General features: G+C 37.7%; 1 protein-coding gene across 26 annotated transcripts in view; it reads left to right on the plus strand.

The window, feature by feature from the left end:
- The window catches only part of LPP (LIM domain containing preferred translocation partner in lipoma), a 605,586-nt gene that overhangs the window by 197,801 nt on the left and 389,629 nt on the right, over positions 1-18,156 (plus strand). For all 26 annotated transcript variants that reach the window (XM_039850683.1, XM_039850695.1, XM_039850680.1 and 23 more), the window contains one exon: positions 10,276-10,477. In XM_039850683.1, the coding sequence (XP_039706617.1) occupies positions 10,285-10,477 (193 nt within the window). In that variant the 5' untranslated portion in view covers positions 10,276-10,284. The remainder of the gene's footprint in view (positions 1-10,275; positions 10,478-18,156) is intronic.

An 18,156-nucleotide genomic window follows, 5' to 3' on the forward strand; every position in this document is an offset into this window, starting at 1 on the left:
TTGGGTATGTACAAGCAACCTTACAGATGGTGGGTGGTTAAGTTTCAACTTAAGGTTCACATTAAAAGAAGTATCTCATTAACAATTTCATGCTTCTTGGGTATTAAACTTCTCTATTGGTGAATGTTGTGTTTTTGGGTACTACCTTAAAAATGTCTACAGTAAGGGGTGTGTGTGTGTGTGTTAGTGTGTGTTTTCCCAAGAATATTAACCGATTCAGTACATTTTTTACACATTTGCATTGTCTTTTTCTGCACGGTGGTCAATAATTGATAAAAATGCAGAAGGCGTAACACCCATACTCTTATCGAGAGAAATTTAAAAGGGAATAACATTCACTTATGTCATTCTGAAACTGATCCGAAACAGCCTGGCTTGTTTTCACTCAGATGCTATTGGTCAATGCATCTACGGTTTTTGTCTCTGTTTCAAAATCTTGAAATAAAAGTGGAACAACTTCCAACATGATTTAAGAAAAAGGTCACCAGTTGAAAATGGTTTCAATTGTTTTGCTATTCAATGCGAAATTGCAAAACTAGCTTCTCTTACATAATTTAAATTTATAACACATTCTAATGAGAAGCCTATCTGTTTTTCATACCATTTTAAATACTGAGAAATTTCTTCAGGCTCTCGAATTGGTGTTAAAAAAAAAAGAAGAAGTTTTATTTCAGAGCATGTAATGCATGAAGTTGAATTTCTTTGTTTTATAGAACTGTATCTCATGGTCCTTGAAGGTTGAAAATTTGTATCTCTCCTTCTTCCTTTTTTATTTTTCTAATATCTGGAAAAATGTATACTTTTTTGATTTAGCAATATCATTGCACTTTAACCTTAGGATAAAGTAGATTTTGGGTTTATCAGAAATTTAATATGGGAATTAAGTACTAGAAGAACAAAGATTAAATTGGAATGTTTATAATATTATTACATGAAGTCAATAACATTAGTTCAAATTATAGTGTCCAAACTATATGCAAAGGCTTTAAGCTATTTTTGCAACTAGTTTTTGTGACAATAGGATATAAACAACACAGTTGACAGGTGACAGTTTTGCGAACAATGTAATGCTCTGTCTTGTTGCTATGATTACTCTTAGCAGATTATGTGGCCCGAATAAACATTGCTTCACAGAGTTTCATGTAGTATTGTCAGATGTAAATTTGACTCAAGATTTGTCAACAGTGGACTCATATTCATTGAAGACAAAATTAAATATTTCAACTTTTGCAAGTTATATTTAAAATAAAATTATTTTTCTATTATTCTACTTACTTTTATTGGGGTACCCAGGTGAATTTGTAATAAAGGAAAATACAAACAAAATTATTAAAAATTAAAATTAATTAAACTCCTCTCAAGTGCCAGTAAAATTCTATCGCCGTCTAATGAGCACAACAGACTCGCAAATATATAACTAAAACACAATGTTTGTGTGTTTAAATACAAGTTTGAACAAGTTGTCAGGGGAATGCAGACAAGTGAGCAGTAATTAACTTGCGGACCTACCCACTTACTGGTGAGTTTGGAACGAGAAGATTCCAGATATCACCAAAGAGATTGCCAGGCCTCATTAGAAATTATATTGGTGATTTTTCCCACTGTAACTTTTTCATCCTAGTGGAAGGGCAAGATACAAACCAGGAGTTTAAAACCCTTATGAATCAAGTACTCAGAATCTTTATAAATCCAGATTTTTTTTTTTTTTTTTTTAGAAGTAGGTGCACTGAGCTCAAAGGCTCCAGGTATTGTTTGACCCCTTCTCTCAGTCTTGTATAGGAAAAGTCTGTTGCTAGAATCAGAAACTTGAAGAAACTTCTTCAGAGCACATTTTTTGAAAGCACAGCACACTCCACAGATTACCCGTACCATTGCAGAGCATAAAACTTTGCTGCATGAGGGGATTTTGGAGATAATCTTCTTAAATGCTATTATTTTAGAGCTAGAGAAATTGAGGTCCAGAGAGGGTAAACATTTTCTTGCTTACTTAGTCAAGGGGGAAGCATTACTATTAAATGTGATCTAGAGTGCAAGGTTGGGGTCTGCTAATTTTCATTGACATGGGTGCCGAGTCTTTTGGAAGAGAAATTTATTTCTTGTCCATTTCAGTGACTCTTACCCACTCTTTTTAGTTGTCATCCAACAATCAGTAGAATTACTAGCTTGTTTAGTGAAGCTTTACAACTGCAAACACTTTTTGGAAGAACAACTAAGTTTGAATCCAGCCTCTGATATGTACTAGCTGCTGTGTTAACTTGGATAAGCCACTTTATCTTCTCTAAATCTTGGTATTTGACCATTCAAATTGGAAGGAACAAATTAGTTTTTAGGATTTCTCCCAGTTGGGGTTCTCAAAGAACACTCGACCATTAAATAGCCTGTTCTGGCTGTTGGCATTCATGTCTGTTTTTTTTTTCATGATTGATGGGAGTTGTGAGCACAAAGAGCAGTTAGTTAGTAATTGGTTTGGTTCCATTCTGTCTTTTACATGCTCCTGAGAATCTTGATCTTCCAGTGATGTTGTTTCCCTGCCAGGGCTGATTGCTGCCTTTTCAAGTGACATTCTGAATCTGAGTGAAAGTATGTTGTAGAGATAAGTCTATATTCTGCTTCACTTCTTTATCGGAGACTAATATTTAATTGTCTGGACTGATGCTTCTCACCCTTGCTGTTTCTTAGTTTACTCGGGATCTTCAGATGCAATTAGCAACCAACAGTATTGCCAGCGTTAAAGATCATTCCTTTAATGTTAACTTGTATTCATATTAAATTTGTGCAAGGCAGGTTGGCATTTAATGTGTTGATTCTTACTCTACCTCCCTTCACTCTACACTCCCTGGTCAGCAGGACTCCTAGGAGTTAAGACAGTTTTGTAAGAAACTGCAGCTCACTCAACTTGCAGACTCGTAGGAGGAATCATGGAGCATGCCAGTTGGAAGGAAAGGTAGAGGACATCTAATCTTTAGTTTATGGATCAGGAGAGATACTGAGGTTCAAGGAGATATAGTGACTAAAATCATAGAGCCAATTAGTGGCTGAGCTAGAAATTGCACCCAAGTCCTCTGCATCTAAGTCCAAGGCTTTTTCCAGTATTTCCAACTGTCTCTCAGATAGTCTATATAAAGGTTTGGCATTTCTGTAGAGTTGTTCTCTAGTCACCCCTTCTGAGTAATGCCAGCTGTCCATGCAGAGAGTGGGGCACTTAGCCAGTGCTGGGCCAAAGCTGCATATAAAGAGAAGTTGAGTGAATACATTGACATTTTCAGCCCATGGCAGATAATACTTTGCCCTTCGGGCTCTCATCTGATCCCATGCTTCAGTGGAAGAGTGATTACATTTGTTGTTCAGCTAACAATTGTGTGCAATTTTCAGCCTGCCTTATTCTTTAACGTTATCTTCCCACGCTTCCATCACATGCCACAGCATATTCACTTTGTAATTACGCTGGTAGGGACTTCCCTACATCATTTGGAAATGGTATGCCTAAAGTACTTATTTACTTGTGCATAATAAATCTTGATTGATACCTTGGTAATCTCTGAGATCAATCTAAAACTCCCTCCCACAATGGGGGCGGGGGATTGAAGAGTTAGGGAAACAGGTGACCCTCCCCTTTTCCCCACCAATAGAGAAGGTTTTCTCACTGATGAGCTAGGAGAATTATAGATGACTTGGAATCTCCATGGATGACTTTTGTTAGTTTTTGGCTGGCTTTACAGATCTTCCATAGAATCGTAAGTGTTTGTGAGTAGAGATGTCATTAGTTCTCATCTAATCCCATCACCTCATTTTCAGAGGAAAATGCTATTCCCAGAGAGAGCAAACATTGTACTCTGAGCTCACAGTATGTTTAAGACTGGAAGCTGAGTCTGAATTCAGAAGATCGGATATCCTTCAGCTGAATACAAAGATGTAGCAAAGGATGGATAGCTGTGGCCTACGTGAGCAAGCACATTATGACTTTTTAATAGATGGTTTAAGGGGTCAGGTTTGAAATTCTAGGAAGGTAATGACTTTGATATAAAGAGGAAAGTTAGTGAAAAACCTTCAAAATGACAGGAAAGTGTTATTTAAATCTTAATTCCTTGTTTAAATGATGAAACTGTTGCTATGGGATGTGAATCCTAAATTTTAATCTGCCATCAACTACTTCTGAGGTTTAAGCCATGTAGCACCTCAGTCTCTCGCTACCACTAAAATCGTGGTATTAATACCTGTCTTTTCCTTTAGTATCATTCATTTATTTGGCAAACATTGACCAAGAGTCAGGCCTTGGGTTAATTGCCAAGAGAGATTTAGAGACTAATACAACATGATTTAAAGATTACTATAAATGCTCAAAGTCAACTATTCTTAACCCTTGAATCAGAATGTGTGCATAAAGATCCCCAGATGAAATCAGTATACAGTTTTGAAAACCACTACTTCAAGCTAATAGCATTGGGTGTTAGATGATACCATGTAACGGTTGGTTTTAAAATTTTGATGATATATGTAAATATTTAAAGAAGAGTACAATATTGATTTTAGGAAAGAAGACAAAGTTGAACAAACATTACTTAGTTCTATTTATATGGATGATAGTGGTGACATTCACATGGCATCTTTAAAGAGGCTTAGAAGCTTTGTTAGTATGTAATGTCACTTTACCTGTGGCCCTAAGTTTTCTTGTTTGTAGAGGAAGGGCCTTGGTTGCCATGTGGCCTTTTGTAGTCTTTTGCATTCTGTGTGCCTTGATTTGTGTGGTCAGACTAATGGCTTCATTGGTTTGTGATCCTGTGGCTCATGATTGTTCGATTTTATGGCAAGTAGGATCTGGAAGCAAGGAATGGAGATAAGAGCAAAATCTCCTGTCTCTAAGTAATGGCTACCTTTGGATCGTGTTGTTTTCTTTTTTCCTTCAAATAGAAAGGTGTGCCATGATGAAGGCCATGGATTTGAGGTTGAAGACCTATGCCTAAATTTCATCTTTGGCATTTGAGCACATTATTTAATTCTTAAAGCCTTACTTTCCAGATCTGATAAATGTGGATTAATAATAACCAACCCTACCTCATATAATAGCTAAGATGATTATGTGGCCATTAGAGAATTGCTAGGATATAGTAAGTCCTCAATAAACACTTGCTGTTTATTGTTAGTCTGTGGCTCTCTTATACCTGCTGAAAAGCTAAGAGGAGAAGACAGAAGAGCAGCAGAGGTGGTAATAACTGAAACTTCTCAGGTTCTTCTTAATTGCTTTGCATTTGACTACAATTCCTGAAAGTCCAATGCTTAAGTCACCCCAGCTCTCAGACTCCCTTCAGCAGTAGGCATCTTGCTTACAGGAAGGCCATTTCTCTTGTTTTCCTCTCTTCTCATAGTGTTTGTGTATTTTCAGAGCCTTTGTGGAGCTCTTGCCTTTCACTTCTTGCTTTCATGATGATTATAAGCTTACAGTGAAACTGATCTAGAACCAGAGGAAGTAAGAACAGGGTAAGTTTTGGTCCAGCAAAACCAGCTCTCACCACTGCTGCTTTTTGTTTACATTGAGTGTCTCTCTGAGAAGTTGAGAAACCCCAACTGACATGTTCTAGTTCATTTGTTCACTCAACTTATGAGGTTTCCTCAAACCTATTTATCAAAATGAAGGGGTGTAATTAAGATTTCAGAGAAGAAAAACATGATAGACTATTAGAGCTGATTGGAACTTTACAGATATTCATTTTGCAAATGAGAGTCCTCTCTTGTTAAAGGTCACAATGGCAAACCCGAGACTAGAACTGGGGCCATAGGGACTCTATGTCTGTACTATCATTGCCTTCCTTGTCTGTACTATGTATTGCCTTCCTTGGTTCCGTCTTTCATGGATTAATTTTTCTTACATGGGCTTTGCACCCTTATTAGATTCCTGTTCAATGATATAAGTTCTAGCTTCTTATTTTCCTACATAAGACCTTTAATACGGAAGCTCATTTTATCTTCCGAACTTTTTTTTCCTCCAGTATTCTCCCTGAATCCCTCATTTTAGTACAAGAAGTCTGCTGCCTGTCCCTCACGAATACCTTGTTTCTTCCCGAGCTCACAACACAACATTTCCAGGCGTTATCCTTGTAGCTCCATTTATCTTTTAGAGCCACTCAGCTTTCAAAGTTCTTGTTCAGGACGATTCCTGCCAAGCCTGTGCTAGCTCCTGTGATGTGTCCCAGGTTTTTATTTTATTTATTTATTTATTTTTCGGTATGCTTCGTGGTTTCTATTTCTCTTTTCACATATATAAATATATCTCACTCAGGTAAGCTTTAAGCTTCTTGAGTACAGGATGAGAATCTGATTCATCTGAACACAGGATGAGAATCTGATTCATCTGGAGCTCCAGTGCCAGACAAATAAATGTATTCATTCATTAAGTCAACAGACATTTTATTGAGTACCTATCATATATTAGGTCCTGGGCTTGGAGAATAATAATTACTTATCCTCTCAAGGATTCAAGAGTTTAGTTTGAGAAGCAGGCAGGCGGAGAAGCAGAGTGGTGTGTGATGAGTGTGCTGACGGCAGTATTCCAGGTGCTGTGGAGGTGTAGGAAAAGGATATATAACTTGAACTGGAGGATAGAGAACATGAACTGTGTGTCTTTAAGGACTAGCAGGAAGAGATGCTCAGGGTCTAAATGATACACCATAGATGAGACATCATTTTCAACTGAGAATTAGCTTGGTTGAAAAGGAACAGAGATAAAACCCAAGGATCCAGCAGAATTACTGGCAGAATGTAAATGCTGACAAATGACCCAAAAATAAGCATAAAACTGCTACAATTCTAACAGAATTGTTGGAAATATGATTAAGATCTATTATTGAAGAAAGTATTATATCTAGATGATGTTACATTGAATTCTGATAAACCTTTGAAGATCACATAATTCCAAATTTCATCATTAAACTAGTACAAAGAGTAGAAAAGGATGCAGAAGCCCCATATCAAAACCTAATAATGATAAGTAAAACAGCAGAGAAAAAAATACTGTGAGGTGATCTTACTTATGATTACATGCACAAAAATTCTATATAAAATAGCGTATTCATTAGTATATCAAAACACTACAACTGTGACTGAGTAGCATTTTTTTCCAGAAGTACAAAGCTGGTTCAATATCTGGAAATCTAACAACATGATTCATTACATCACTAAATTAAGTGAGGGAAAAATAGATAATTGTATTAGTGGATGTTTAAGAGGGAGAGAAAGAGATTCTAGAAAGGGATGAGTAACCAAGGCGATAAGTACTCATCACTCATCCATTCATAATGCATAACGTATTATTTTTCTAAGGCTTCCTAGCCAGATACTGTGCTGGTACAGTGGGACCACTCAGGATCTTCCAGCTGATTGAAGCAGAGAAGCAAGTGAATATATAGCTTTTGTGTGGACTGTTATAATGAGGAAACTAGTACTGGAAGAGCCTGGAATTAAGCTATTCATTTCGGGGCGGACGTTTAGTTAGGGAAATGTTTATAGCATCAGAGATAATTGAGCTGGTCGAGATTAAAAAAAAAAAAATGCCCAGTAGAAAGTGAATGGAAGAAATGACATCGTAGATGGTGGGCACAGCGTGAACAAGGGTTCAGGGTCATGAAAATTCATTATGAATCCTGAGAATGGTGTCACTGGACCACTGTTGACACACAGAAAAATGATACAAGAAGATCCTGTGAAGATCATCTGCAAACAGATACTTGGCCAGACCCGAGCATGCTGAGGGGGTGGAACTGGAGGCACCTCCATGGGGAGGGCAATGTCGGGGTGATGGATGATGCTGGCGGAACAGAGAGGACGATGGAGTCAATGATTTGCAGATAGATGCTTAAGCTTTCATTTTTCATACTTTCTCAGAAGAATTCCACAGTCAATTGGCAATGTGAGATTTCTCTAGAAAAGTGCCTCTTTGCTGTAGAAATCACTGCATCCTTTATTAACTCATTTTTTAGAGTTTCTATTTTGAAATAACTTTAGATTTACAGAGAAGTTGTGAAGATAATATTAACCCATTTTAAATAATGTACAAATAAAATTTATACTATAAACGTGCATAGTACATTAAAATGTTCAAAATTTATTTTATCTTACTTGTTCCCCACTTATACTCATGTTAGTCATGTTGAAAGCAGAATAAGCACTTTTATCCCCTTTTAGTAGAAGACTGAGAATCAATTTAAAACATCAAAAATATAAACAAAACCAAAATTAATATTTCTAAACTTTGAGATATGGACTTGGTTTTGGTATTAACTCATTTCAAAAAATCTTAGGTGATTCTAAATGTGCAGGTAGGCTTAAGAGCCATGAATAAGCCAGACATTCGTGGCTGTTTTTCTGTATTGGTTTTGTATTAGGCTTTGTAATGGTTGTTTAGGGATGTGTAAAATATACTCCGTGCCCTTTCAGGGAACTCACAAATAGTAAATGTAAATGTACACAGCATATGTACAGGGTACAAAGGAAGAAGAGGAAAAGAGAGGCCTTGTTAGACTGGGAAGCCAGTGTCATCATTTGCTTTAGTAAAAAAGTCTTCTGATTCCCTATTTAGAGTTCTCTTATTAATCATGTTATTCTCTTTTGTTAAGAAAACTATACCTTCAACAGTTTTCCTCTCCTCACTTTGAATAGCCCTTTACAGAACGTAAAACATTTTAATATTGTTATCTCAATGTTGCCATAAAAATTCTGAGGAGTTGAGTAGGACAGGGCTTTTATCTTAATTTTGAGAGAGTGGAGGCGCCTGAGGCATCTGATGGAGACTTGGGGGCGGGGCACCCAAGGTCATGCCACTCATGCTGTGTGACCTGACAGTAACACCCAGGCAACACTGTGCCCCCCTTCTTCTCTTCACCCATCTCTCCTTTGCCATGCCACGTGCTGAGGCCTTTATTTTTTCCTGCATTTCTAGTGCTCTTTGTCTTTACAGACATCTGGAAGTAATCATGTAGCCCTCTCAATTAATTCAGTTCGATTAATAAATTACTGGGTGGATTTGGGGCTGGAGTGGGTGCCGGGTGCCTTCCGGGCCTCCCTGTGCTGGAGAGCTCTTGCAATCAGGCTTGGAGAGCTCTCCTGAGCAGCAGTCGCTGAGGCTCAGCCCTGGCCTGAATGCTGCCTGCAGGAATGATTGGCTCACCCTGACGCGCAAGACATCATTTTTCTCTATTCACATAGTGTGTGTTAATCTGGTTAGAACAGCACCTGGGCTGGGTTGGTATGTCCCCCTGCTAGTCAGGTTTTTCATAAAGGTCCAGCATAGCTGCTGATGGGTCATTTCTTTGTCATATCAGCTCACCAGAGCGTTATAGCCCCTGGCCACTAAGTACCAATAACCGTCCCAGGCATAGTGACAAACAGTGTTCCCCTCCCTGCAATTTCCAAGTGCTCCTTGGTGAGGAGCAGAACTATTTCTGCCAGAGGGACCATTTTAAAGTATCTTGCCTTACACTTGTTATGCTCCTGTTTGAAGAAAAAACTGGGTGATTCCTTAATGCTTAAATAAATTTGAACTCTTCAAGCTTGCATGCAAAGCTGTCTGGTGCTCTGGTTCCATCCTACATTTTAGTTCTTTTGCTAGCTACTTTTCTTTATTCCCCACTCTGGCCACACTAGTTGGAAGTGCCATGCTTTTCTGTCGAAATAACTTTGCTAACATTGTTCAGGCCCAAACTCTACTCAGCACTCAAAGTCCCATGTGAAGGTCACCTCATCAATGATGCCTTCTTAGTTCTGCTAGCAAGGAGTGATCTTATCTTTTTCTGCATACCAGAAACACTTTTTTATACCTCCCTTAGGTAACGTATCACTTCAATTAGGTAACTTAGCACAACATTTAGGTAATGTATCATCATTTCATTGGTGTGATAATTACTTTAATAGATTATTAATACAACTGAAGCTTTTTCCAACCTTAATGGTATTCTCCTACCACAGACACTCCTTCAGGTTAGAGATTATTTCTTATTTATATCAATTTCCTGAGGAATGATAGGCAATAACATAGGTAACTTGCAGGAGAAAGGTGTTTAAGTTTGGTTGGGGGAGTGTTCAATTTTTCTCCTCCTCTTCCTCCTCCTCCCTTCTTTTTTCTTCCTTTTTCCTTTTTCCTTTTTCCTTCATCCTTCATCATTCGTTCATCTCTCTTCTCAGAGGGCTTTTTCAAGATTTCATTAAGTGTGGCTTAAGATGGAATAATAATGAAGTGAGCTATGTTGCCTCCACTTTCATGCTTCCTGTCTTTCTTTTTAATTCCAGATTCCAACAATGTCTCATCCATCTTGGCTACCACCCAAAAGCACTGGTGAACCCCTTGGCCATGTGCCTGCACGGATGGAGACCACCCATTCCTTTGGGACACCCAGCATTTCAGTGTCCACACAGCAGCCACCCAAGAAGTTTGCACCAGTTGTTGCTCCAAAGCCCAAATACAATCCATACAAGCAACCTGGAAGTGAAGGTATGTGTGGGGATTTCAGAGCTGGGTGCCCAAAGTTGGAGAGTTCAATATAATAAAAGTGATTTAAGGCATGGTGTTGTGTCAGAAAAAGGTAGCTCAAGAATTTGTAGTGTGGTTATCATATTTCATAAACTATGAAAGGATACAGAATACCCAGAAACCATCTAAGCTAACCCTTTCTTTAGGGCAAAGAGATTGAGACCTCTTAAGGGTTATATGGCTATGATTACACAGTGAATTAGAGCTAGAGCCACAACTACAACCCTGGCCTCTATTTATAGCTCACTGTCCTTCTTCTGCATTATCTTGCACCCCTAGCCTACTGTCTTGTAGAGCTATATGTCTACCACTCAGTGGACTCTGCCTCTTGTCATTGGACAAGTGTCCCAAAATGCTGCCAAGCAGTAGTCTGATGGGAAATCCATACTAAGTGAACCTAATAAGGCACCTGGAATTGTTTTGCTTTCTCTGGATATTTTTCCTCCCCTAAGTTGCTATAGGATAAGGTTATCTGGAGAACTTTGTGAGATCTGCATTTGTTGATGCTCACAGACAAATTTGAGTGAAGCCTAGTTTTAGCGGTTTTAATAGCAGTACATTCAGTTTATTTCAAGTGGAGTTTGAAGATCTACATCAGCTCAGCCTCTCAGGTACATATGTATGTGTACATTCACACACTAAACACCACAGGCAGTATAAAGAGTGCCATACTCAGGTTGAAGTGGTTCTATATTTTTACCAATGAATGTCAGCAGTTCATCCAAGCCCATGAAACAATAACATAACTAACAATCAGAAGAACATTAGACTTCTGGGAGCTGAGAGAGAAGAGGCAGCCTCCCTTTCTTATCCCCCCCAACCCCCATCCCACTCCCAACATGCATGCACACACCTTTTTTTTTTTTTTAAATGACTTTATTCTATCCAGGATGTTTCTAATTCCTTCTTTGATGACATTAGTGCTTTTGTTTCAGCAATTTTCCACGAGACTGTTTCATACTCTGTGATATAGTTCATCCTTTCTCTTTTCCTTCTAATCCTCTCTCTGCCCCCAGTAAATACTCTACTAGTCTATTAATATTTTAAGACTGAAGTCAGAAACCTAGCCCCAATGTTTAGCTACATAAGATGGCTGGATGCTTAGGTAGGTGGTAGGGAGGTCAGGCACCAGCATGCACACCTGAGTTGTGGCTGTGGATCTTTCAGCATCCTTTCTCCGGAAAAGGGCCACAGCAAGACCATCAGAGAGCTGCTGTGGAAAAACAATAAATGACGCCCTTGGTGCTTTACTGATCTCCGTGGCAGTGCCTGAAGTTATGTTGGCCTTGAAAGAGACTGTACCTTTGCAGTTAATCAGGACTTTGTGGAACTGGTGTTCTTTGGCTCACCATTCTTTAGTCATTGCAGGACTTAGGAATGGGATCTGGAAGAAAATCCCTCTTCACAAGGACAAGAGGAGTCATGTGTTGGCTCCCTCATTTGTTTTCTCAGTGTTTTCCGTGGTCTGCTTACTAGGTTGGTTGTTATTCTGTCTCCTAACTTTTGGAGAGAGCTAAAATGGACTTCCTTCTAATATGGAGGGAACAAAAACATTGTCCCTTATGGAGTAGGAGGCAAATGTGTGAGGAAGTCTAAGTAGGTATGACAATGGGTGTATGCTCAAGGGTCAGGGTAGGGCCAGGTCTTTTATTAAGTTGACTAATAAATTGCATGTAGGAGAGGGAGGAGAGAAGCAGGCTCCTTCACTTTGATGTCTATGAATTACAGTGGCTTGGCCCCTTGGCTGACTCTCCTTGCCTTGAGATGCCCTGCCTGCTTCACTGTACTTATCATGTAAAGTTTATTCACTGTCTATCTTGTTCTCTAGGGACACTGGTGTAATCTCTGATACCCTTCAGCTTTTGCTCAACTCCTTGCTGTTTCTTACATGCCATCGTACATGCTTTTGTTCCGTATTCAAAAACTTACTTACATCAACTTCTTCAAAATATCTAGGTATGGCCTAGATTAGAAGTAATCATTCCTTTCCCTGGGTTTCCACATACATCATATTCTGTCAGATTTCTACTTTTGTTATTTCTCCTGCTCTTACTTTGTCATGCAGTGAACATGTAGTCTGTATGAGGCACTGTGCTTTTTCATTATCATTTTATTGCCTTCTTATACAACCCTATGAAGCGTCTTTCCACATAAAGAAACGTAAGCTTAGAGAAGAGAAGTGACATTCTCTATGGTTTCGTGGCTACTGAATTTCTGAAATGAGGCTGTTGTCTTTACCCAGTGTGCTATACTGCTTGTCCTATTCATGGCATATGTGGCACTCAAGTCCCATATGATGGAGATACTTCCTACTTCCTTATAAGAATGTAAGCTTTGTTTCCCCATTTAAGCAACAAGACATGGTTTCTCACTCGTCCTTATGTTCCTCTTGGCTCTTATTATGCTACTGTGTTTTTAGTAGGAATGATTGTGTATGGTCAAATGTATGTCTGTATGTTCTTCTGTATATATATATTTGGATGGGTGGCGGATGGCTGGATGGGTGAATGCAGCACTTAGTAATTTTTTTCTTACAATAAACAGTTTGAAATATGGCATCCTTATTTGAAGCAACTCAGTCTCATTTAATTTCTGAAGTCTAGATTCTTTCTTGCAATTCTGCCAATCTCTCTCTTTTTTTTAATATAACCTTTTTTGAATACACGAAGGAAAAGAAATTTCCTTTGCATATATACATTTTAAAGACAAATATGAGGAAAGGTTTATGGATATTCAGACTTTTTTATGTGGAGCTACATGGCTTCATCTGCTATATGGTATAACGAGATATTTGTTAGAAGTATAAGGTTTCCTTTACTTTATATTTAATTTAAATGTTAGTGCATTCTCTGTTACTCTAAACATTTTTATAATTCATGTTATTTTTGTTTAAATTTTTATACATTTTTAAAGTTTATATCCATCTTTTTTTTCTTTTTTGTCCATTTAGAATGTTCTATGCCATTAGTGAAATCCCCAGATAGTAGGTAACGCAGTTTTTATTTACAGGGTGAATTGATGATGCCAGGGTCTTGTGTCTCAGCTCACGCTATTCTTTGCCTTTAGTATACACCCTCCTGAATTTCTATCCCATAAAATCTTTTCATTTGTAGCTTAATTCAGAGCCTGGCCTCCAAGAACCTCAACCAAAAAGATAGAAAGTTAGAGCTAATAGAAGTCACACAGTCCACCTTTTTCTTGTGTAAAATGTGAAAGCTGCAAGGCAGAAAGTGTAAATTTTTTTTTTACACTTTCAGATATTTGCGCAGCCTGCTCAGGGCCGAGCTGGTACTAGACCTCAGGTTCCCTCTGAGTCTAGATTTATCCAGGACCTTGTGTGATTTTCTAACGAGGACTCTTTTCCATCTCACCATACCTCTTTAGTATCTCCTACCATTACCACAATGTGTCTTCTAATAGATTTACTTACTTATGAGCCTATTTCCTTCAGCAATCTCGGGACTTTCAGAAGTAGGAGCTGCCTGACTCATGCCTTTACTCCCAACGGCTCCCAGCAGGGTACCTGACGGTTAGCAGGTACTCAATAATGTTTGAAATAATAGTTAAACATAGCAGTAGCAATATAAACCTGTTTATCCAGGCACAATTTCTAGCTTCTCTGCTATTTACTAAGCCTCATGGTTCTGCAGCTCACCCTATGTGTTTGAGTTACTTTTACCCTCCTATAGCCATTCCCTAAGCTTTTTAGTTTCTTACACCACTTACCTTGAAGTTACCGATTACATTTCTCACCTTGGTATATCATGTCTGTCATCTCTGGAGTTTGCTCTCTCATTTTTTAATTCTGACTGTGAACGTCAAAAAGTACCCACATGTTTTCTACATCAACTTATATTTATGTCGTACCATACACTATAATTTTCTTTTATAAAGTGTTCTGCTAATAATTTTTTTTGTAAAGATCTTTGGCACACTTAAAAGGAATGACTTCCCAAAGTTACCCAAGGAGTTTAGGCTGAGCTGAGACCAGAACTTGGCTTTCCTAAGTGTGCTCATTTTACTGCATCTCCATTGTCTCACGTTGGAAGAGGCAAGATTGGGGCTTGGCTCCTAGGAATGAATGAATCCTGGATTATTGATACTTAGAGAGCTAGGCATTAGCGATGTGAGGTCATGAAATCTGGTTAGGCGGGACATATTTGTTTTCTCAAAATTGATAGCTAAGATGTGAGAGAAATGGAAAGCCACCTATGGCAATATGTTTACAGAAAGTAATTTAGAATAGATTTTTTCTTACTATTTTTATGTTGAGCATCCAGGCCAATTTAGTGCTGCTTCTCTTAAAGTTAGCAAAACCTTTTTCTTTTTTAAAACTGGTAGAAAATGTATGAGGACTGATTGTGAACCCTGAACTTTATATCTAGATATTTAGACTTGCAGTGTACTCTCCTGTCTCTAGTGTCCTATGGTCTCTATTCCATTCAATGAAAGGTGAATCTGGACTGTGACTTTTGAGGTACATATGGGAAAGACACATCTTTATGGAGTCTTGACAGTTCTGTTAAGTTGCCAGCCATCACAGAAGAGCAATTGCACCTTCTGAGATGTTTGTTTTAATTATGCATGGTCTGTGAGGAGCACAGTCGCAAAGTCACTAAAACATCAGGAACTCTAATGAGACTGAGGCTTGGCCATCATGCCCCTTTTCTGGTTCGGGATAAGCATCTTGAGCCTCATCTATCACTGTACTGTACAATATGTGAGTTTTAATTTTCAGAGCCTCAAGGTGGGGAAAAGGACAAGCTGTTCATTCACTGAAGGGTCAGATATTAATCGTATTAATCTGATATTTACCTTGAATCTTCTGGAAGAAAAAAATTCTTTGAGTGATACCAGAACTTACCAAATATTCATAGGCTTTCTTGATCCTCAGAAAAGCCAAGGTTCAGCACTGACTTGGTGGTCAGGGCATTCACATTGAAGCCTGTTTCACCTCTCTACCTGGAGCGTGACACTTTTCTACTCCACATAGCCTTCATTTATGCAATTAGCTGGCAATTTAAGGGTCAGCTATAACAACGAGTGTGAAAAATGTTTTGTAAACCATAAAATGCAACTCTAAGGAATTACTCTTGTGTAGTTATTTAACAATCATTTACTTACAAAAGATTTTATGCCAGGCATTTTTCTAGGGGCTGAAGCAAAGATAAGGAGCAAAACAGATATTAACCCATGCCCTCATGGAATGTACTTCTTGCTATAATAATAACTATTAATAATTATTCTACATTATAATACTAGTACTATAAGACTAACAAATGTATTGTAATATAATTATTACAAATGAAGGTATTCATTAATACTGATAAACAATGATATTAGTATAGCACTGATAAATGCTGATAAAAACTAGTAACAATGATAGGAATTACAGTGCCTCAGGCAAACTATAAAATTCTATAGTTCTAAAATTCTAAAATTCTAAAATTCTATAGTATCGGGCAAACTATAAAATTCTAGAACCAGATCGAGTCTTAAAAATTATCTAGTGCAACCCCCTCATTTCTTAGATGAGGATAGTTAATTCACTAGTACATTTCTAGGTGGCATAGGGCCCTTGCCCTTGGGATGCTGTGAATATCAAGTCAGAGCTGTTGAATGAGGTCAGGTGGCTTGTTCAGTGTTACAGAATAGAAAGTGGTAAAGCTGAGCCTTGATCCTGGGGGTTCCTTCCATGGTTGCCACAGTGCTATGTCACCGATATGTTTTGGGTAACTTATTTAGAAACTACAGAGATAGAATTAATATATGTGGACACAGTGGATTAGAGGTTTTTTTTTTTTTAAAAAAAAATAAGTTCATGTATTGTTGACAGAATGTTTCATTTTGTAACCTGTCAGCTTAATTAACTGCTGAAGTGAATTCCTTAATAAGGTGGTGGATTCCTCATCCTTGTCTGACTTTGAAAACTGTGAATAATACTGCGTTGTGTGGTGAAGTGCTCTGTAGTCTTCTTTATTTTCGAGTTATATAAATGTACAATATGATTGTCATTCTGTATTTTAAAGCTTATTTTCTATTTTGAGAATAAAAATAAATATAGAACCACAATAAGATATTACCACACACCTATTAGAATAGCAAAAATAAAAATTCTTATCATGTGCTAGTGAGGATGTCGAGAAACTAAATCCTTCGTACGTTGCTGGTGGGAATGTGTAAAATCATATAATCACTCTGGAAAACTCTGGCATTTCTTATCAGAGTAAACGTGTGTTTATCAAAGTAAACTGATTCAGCAGTTGTACCCTGGGGCGTTTTATCCAGAGACATGAAAAGTTATGTTCACACATAAACCTGTACATGGATGTTCATAGCAACATTTTTCATAATGGCAAAATACTGGAAAAAAAAATATCCTTCAATGGGTAACTGTTTAAACAACTGTGGTAAATTCATGCAACGGAATTATACTATTCATCAATAAAAAAGAATGGATTATTGATACATGCAACAGCCTGAGTTGACTTCAAGGATGCTATGCTTAATGAAAAAATAAAAAGTCGATCTCAAAATGTTGCATGTACTGTATTATTCCATTTATAAGACATTCTTGATATGGCAAAACTAGAGATGGAGAACAGATTAGTAGTTGCTAGAGGGCAGGAGTAGGGATGGAGTGGAACAGGGAGTAGGTGTTCACACCAAGAAAAAGCAACAGGGAGTCTTTTAATGGTGTTGGAACAGTTCTCTATCTTGGTCGTGATGGTGGCTACATGAATCTATACATGATATAAAATTTCATAGAACTATGTACACACAAAAGTGAATGCAGGTTTAAAAAATTGTGGAAACTGAATAAGGGCTAGTGAACAGTAATATTACAATGTCAATTTCCTGGATTTGATATTGTATTATATCTATATCAGATGCTGCTTTGGGAGAAGTTGGGTGAGCTGTTCATGAGACTCTTTATGCTACTTTTACAATTTTCTCTGAGTCTATATTTCAAAATAAAAAGTTAAATAGTAAGATAAATGTATACATGTAGATTTCTTAATGAATTCTTCTAAAGGTGCTATCTTGCATGCACGCTGAATTGCTCGCACCACAATTTGAAGATCACTGTTACAATGTACAATGTATGGCTTAAACCAGTGATTTTTCAAAGCTGACCAGTCATCAGAAAAATTTAGAAACATTTTAAAACAAGAAAATAACAGTCTCTAGGGCTCATATCTGTCCTACAGGATCAAAATCACAAGGCACGAGCCCCAGGAATCTGCATTGAAAAAAAAAACAAAACCCTAAAACGAAATAGAACAAAACTCCCTAGATAATTCCGATTGATGCTCAACCAAAGTTTGGGAATCATTTATTTCAGTAACTCCAATGTCCAATGTGTCAATGCCCTTGGAACCTTTTTCAGGTCCTGTGGGTGCACACTCTCTCTTTAATGACAGTGGTTTTTGAAGTCTTACACATCTTTTATCATACAATGTAGAGATTCAGGGTCTCAAATCATCTTTCGTGTTGCTATGCTTTTCCCTCTGTGCTTTCATCATAAATACCAGTTTTCTGCATATATTTTCCCAAAGAATTTTAATTGAGACCCCCAAACAAGTAGATGTAAATTAAAAAAGAAATAAAGATTTTTCTAGAATGCCTCAGCAATGCCC

Source organism: Pteropus medius, unplaced genomic scaffold (assembly GCF_902729225.1).
Source record: "Pteropus medius unplaced genomic scaffold, Ma_sr-lr_union100, whole genome shotgun sequence".
Taxonomy (NCBI): Eukaryota; Metazoa; Chordata; class Mammalia; order Chiroptera; family Pteropodidae; genus Pteropus; species Pteropus medius.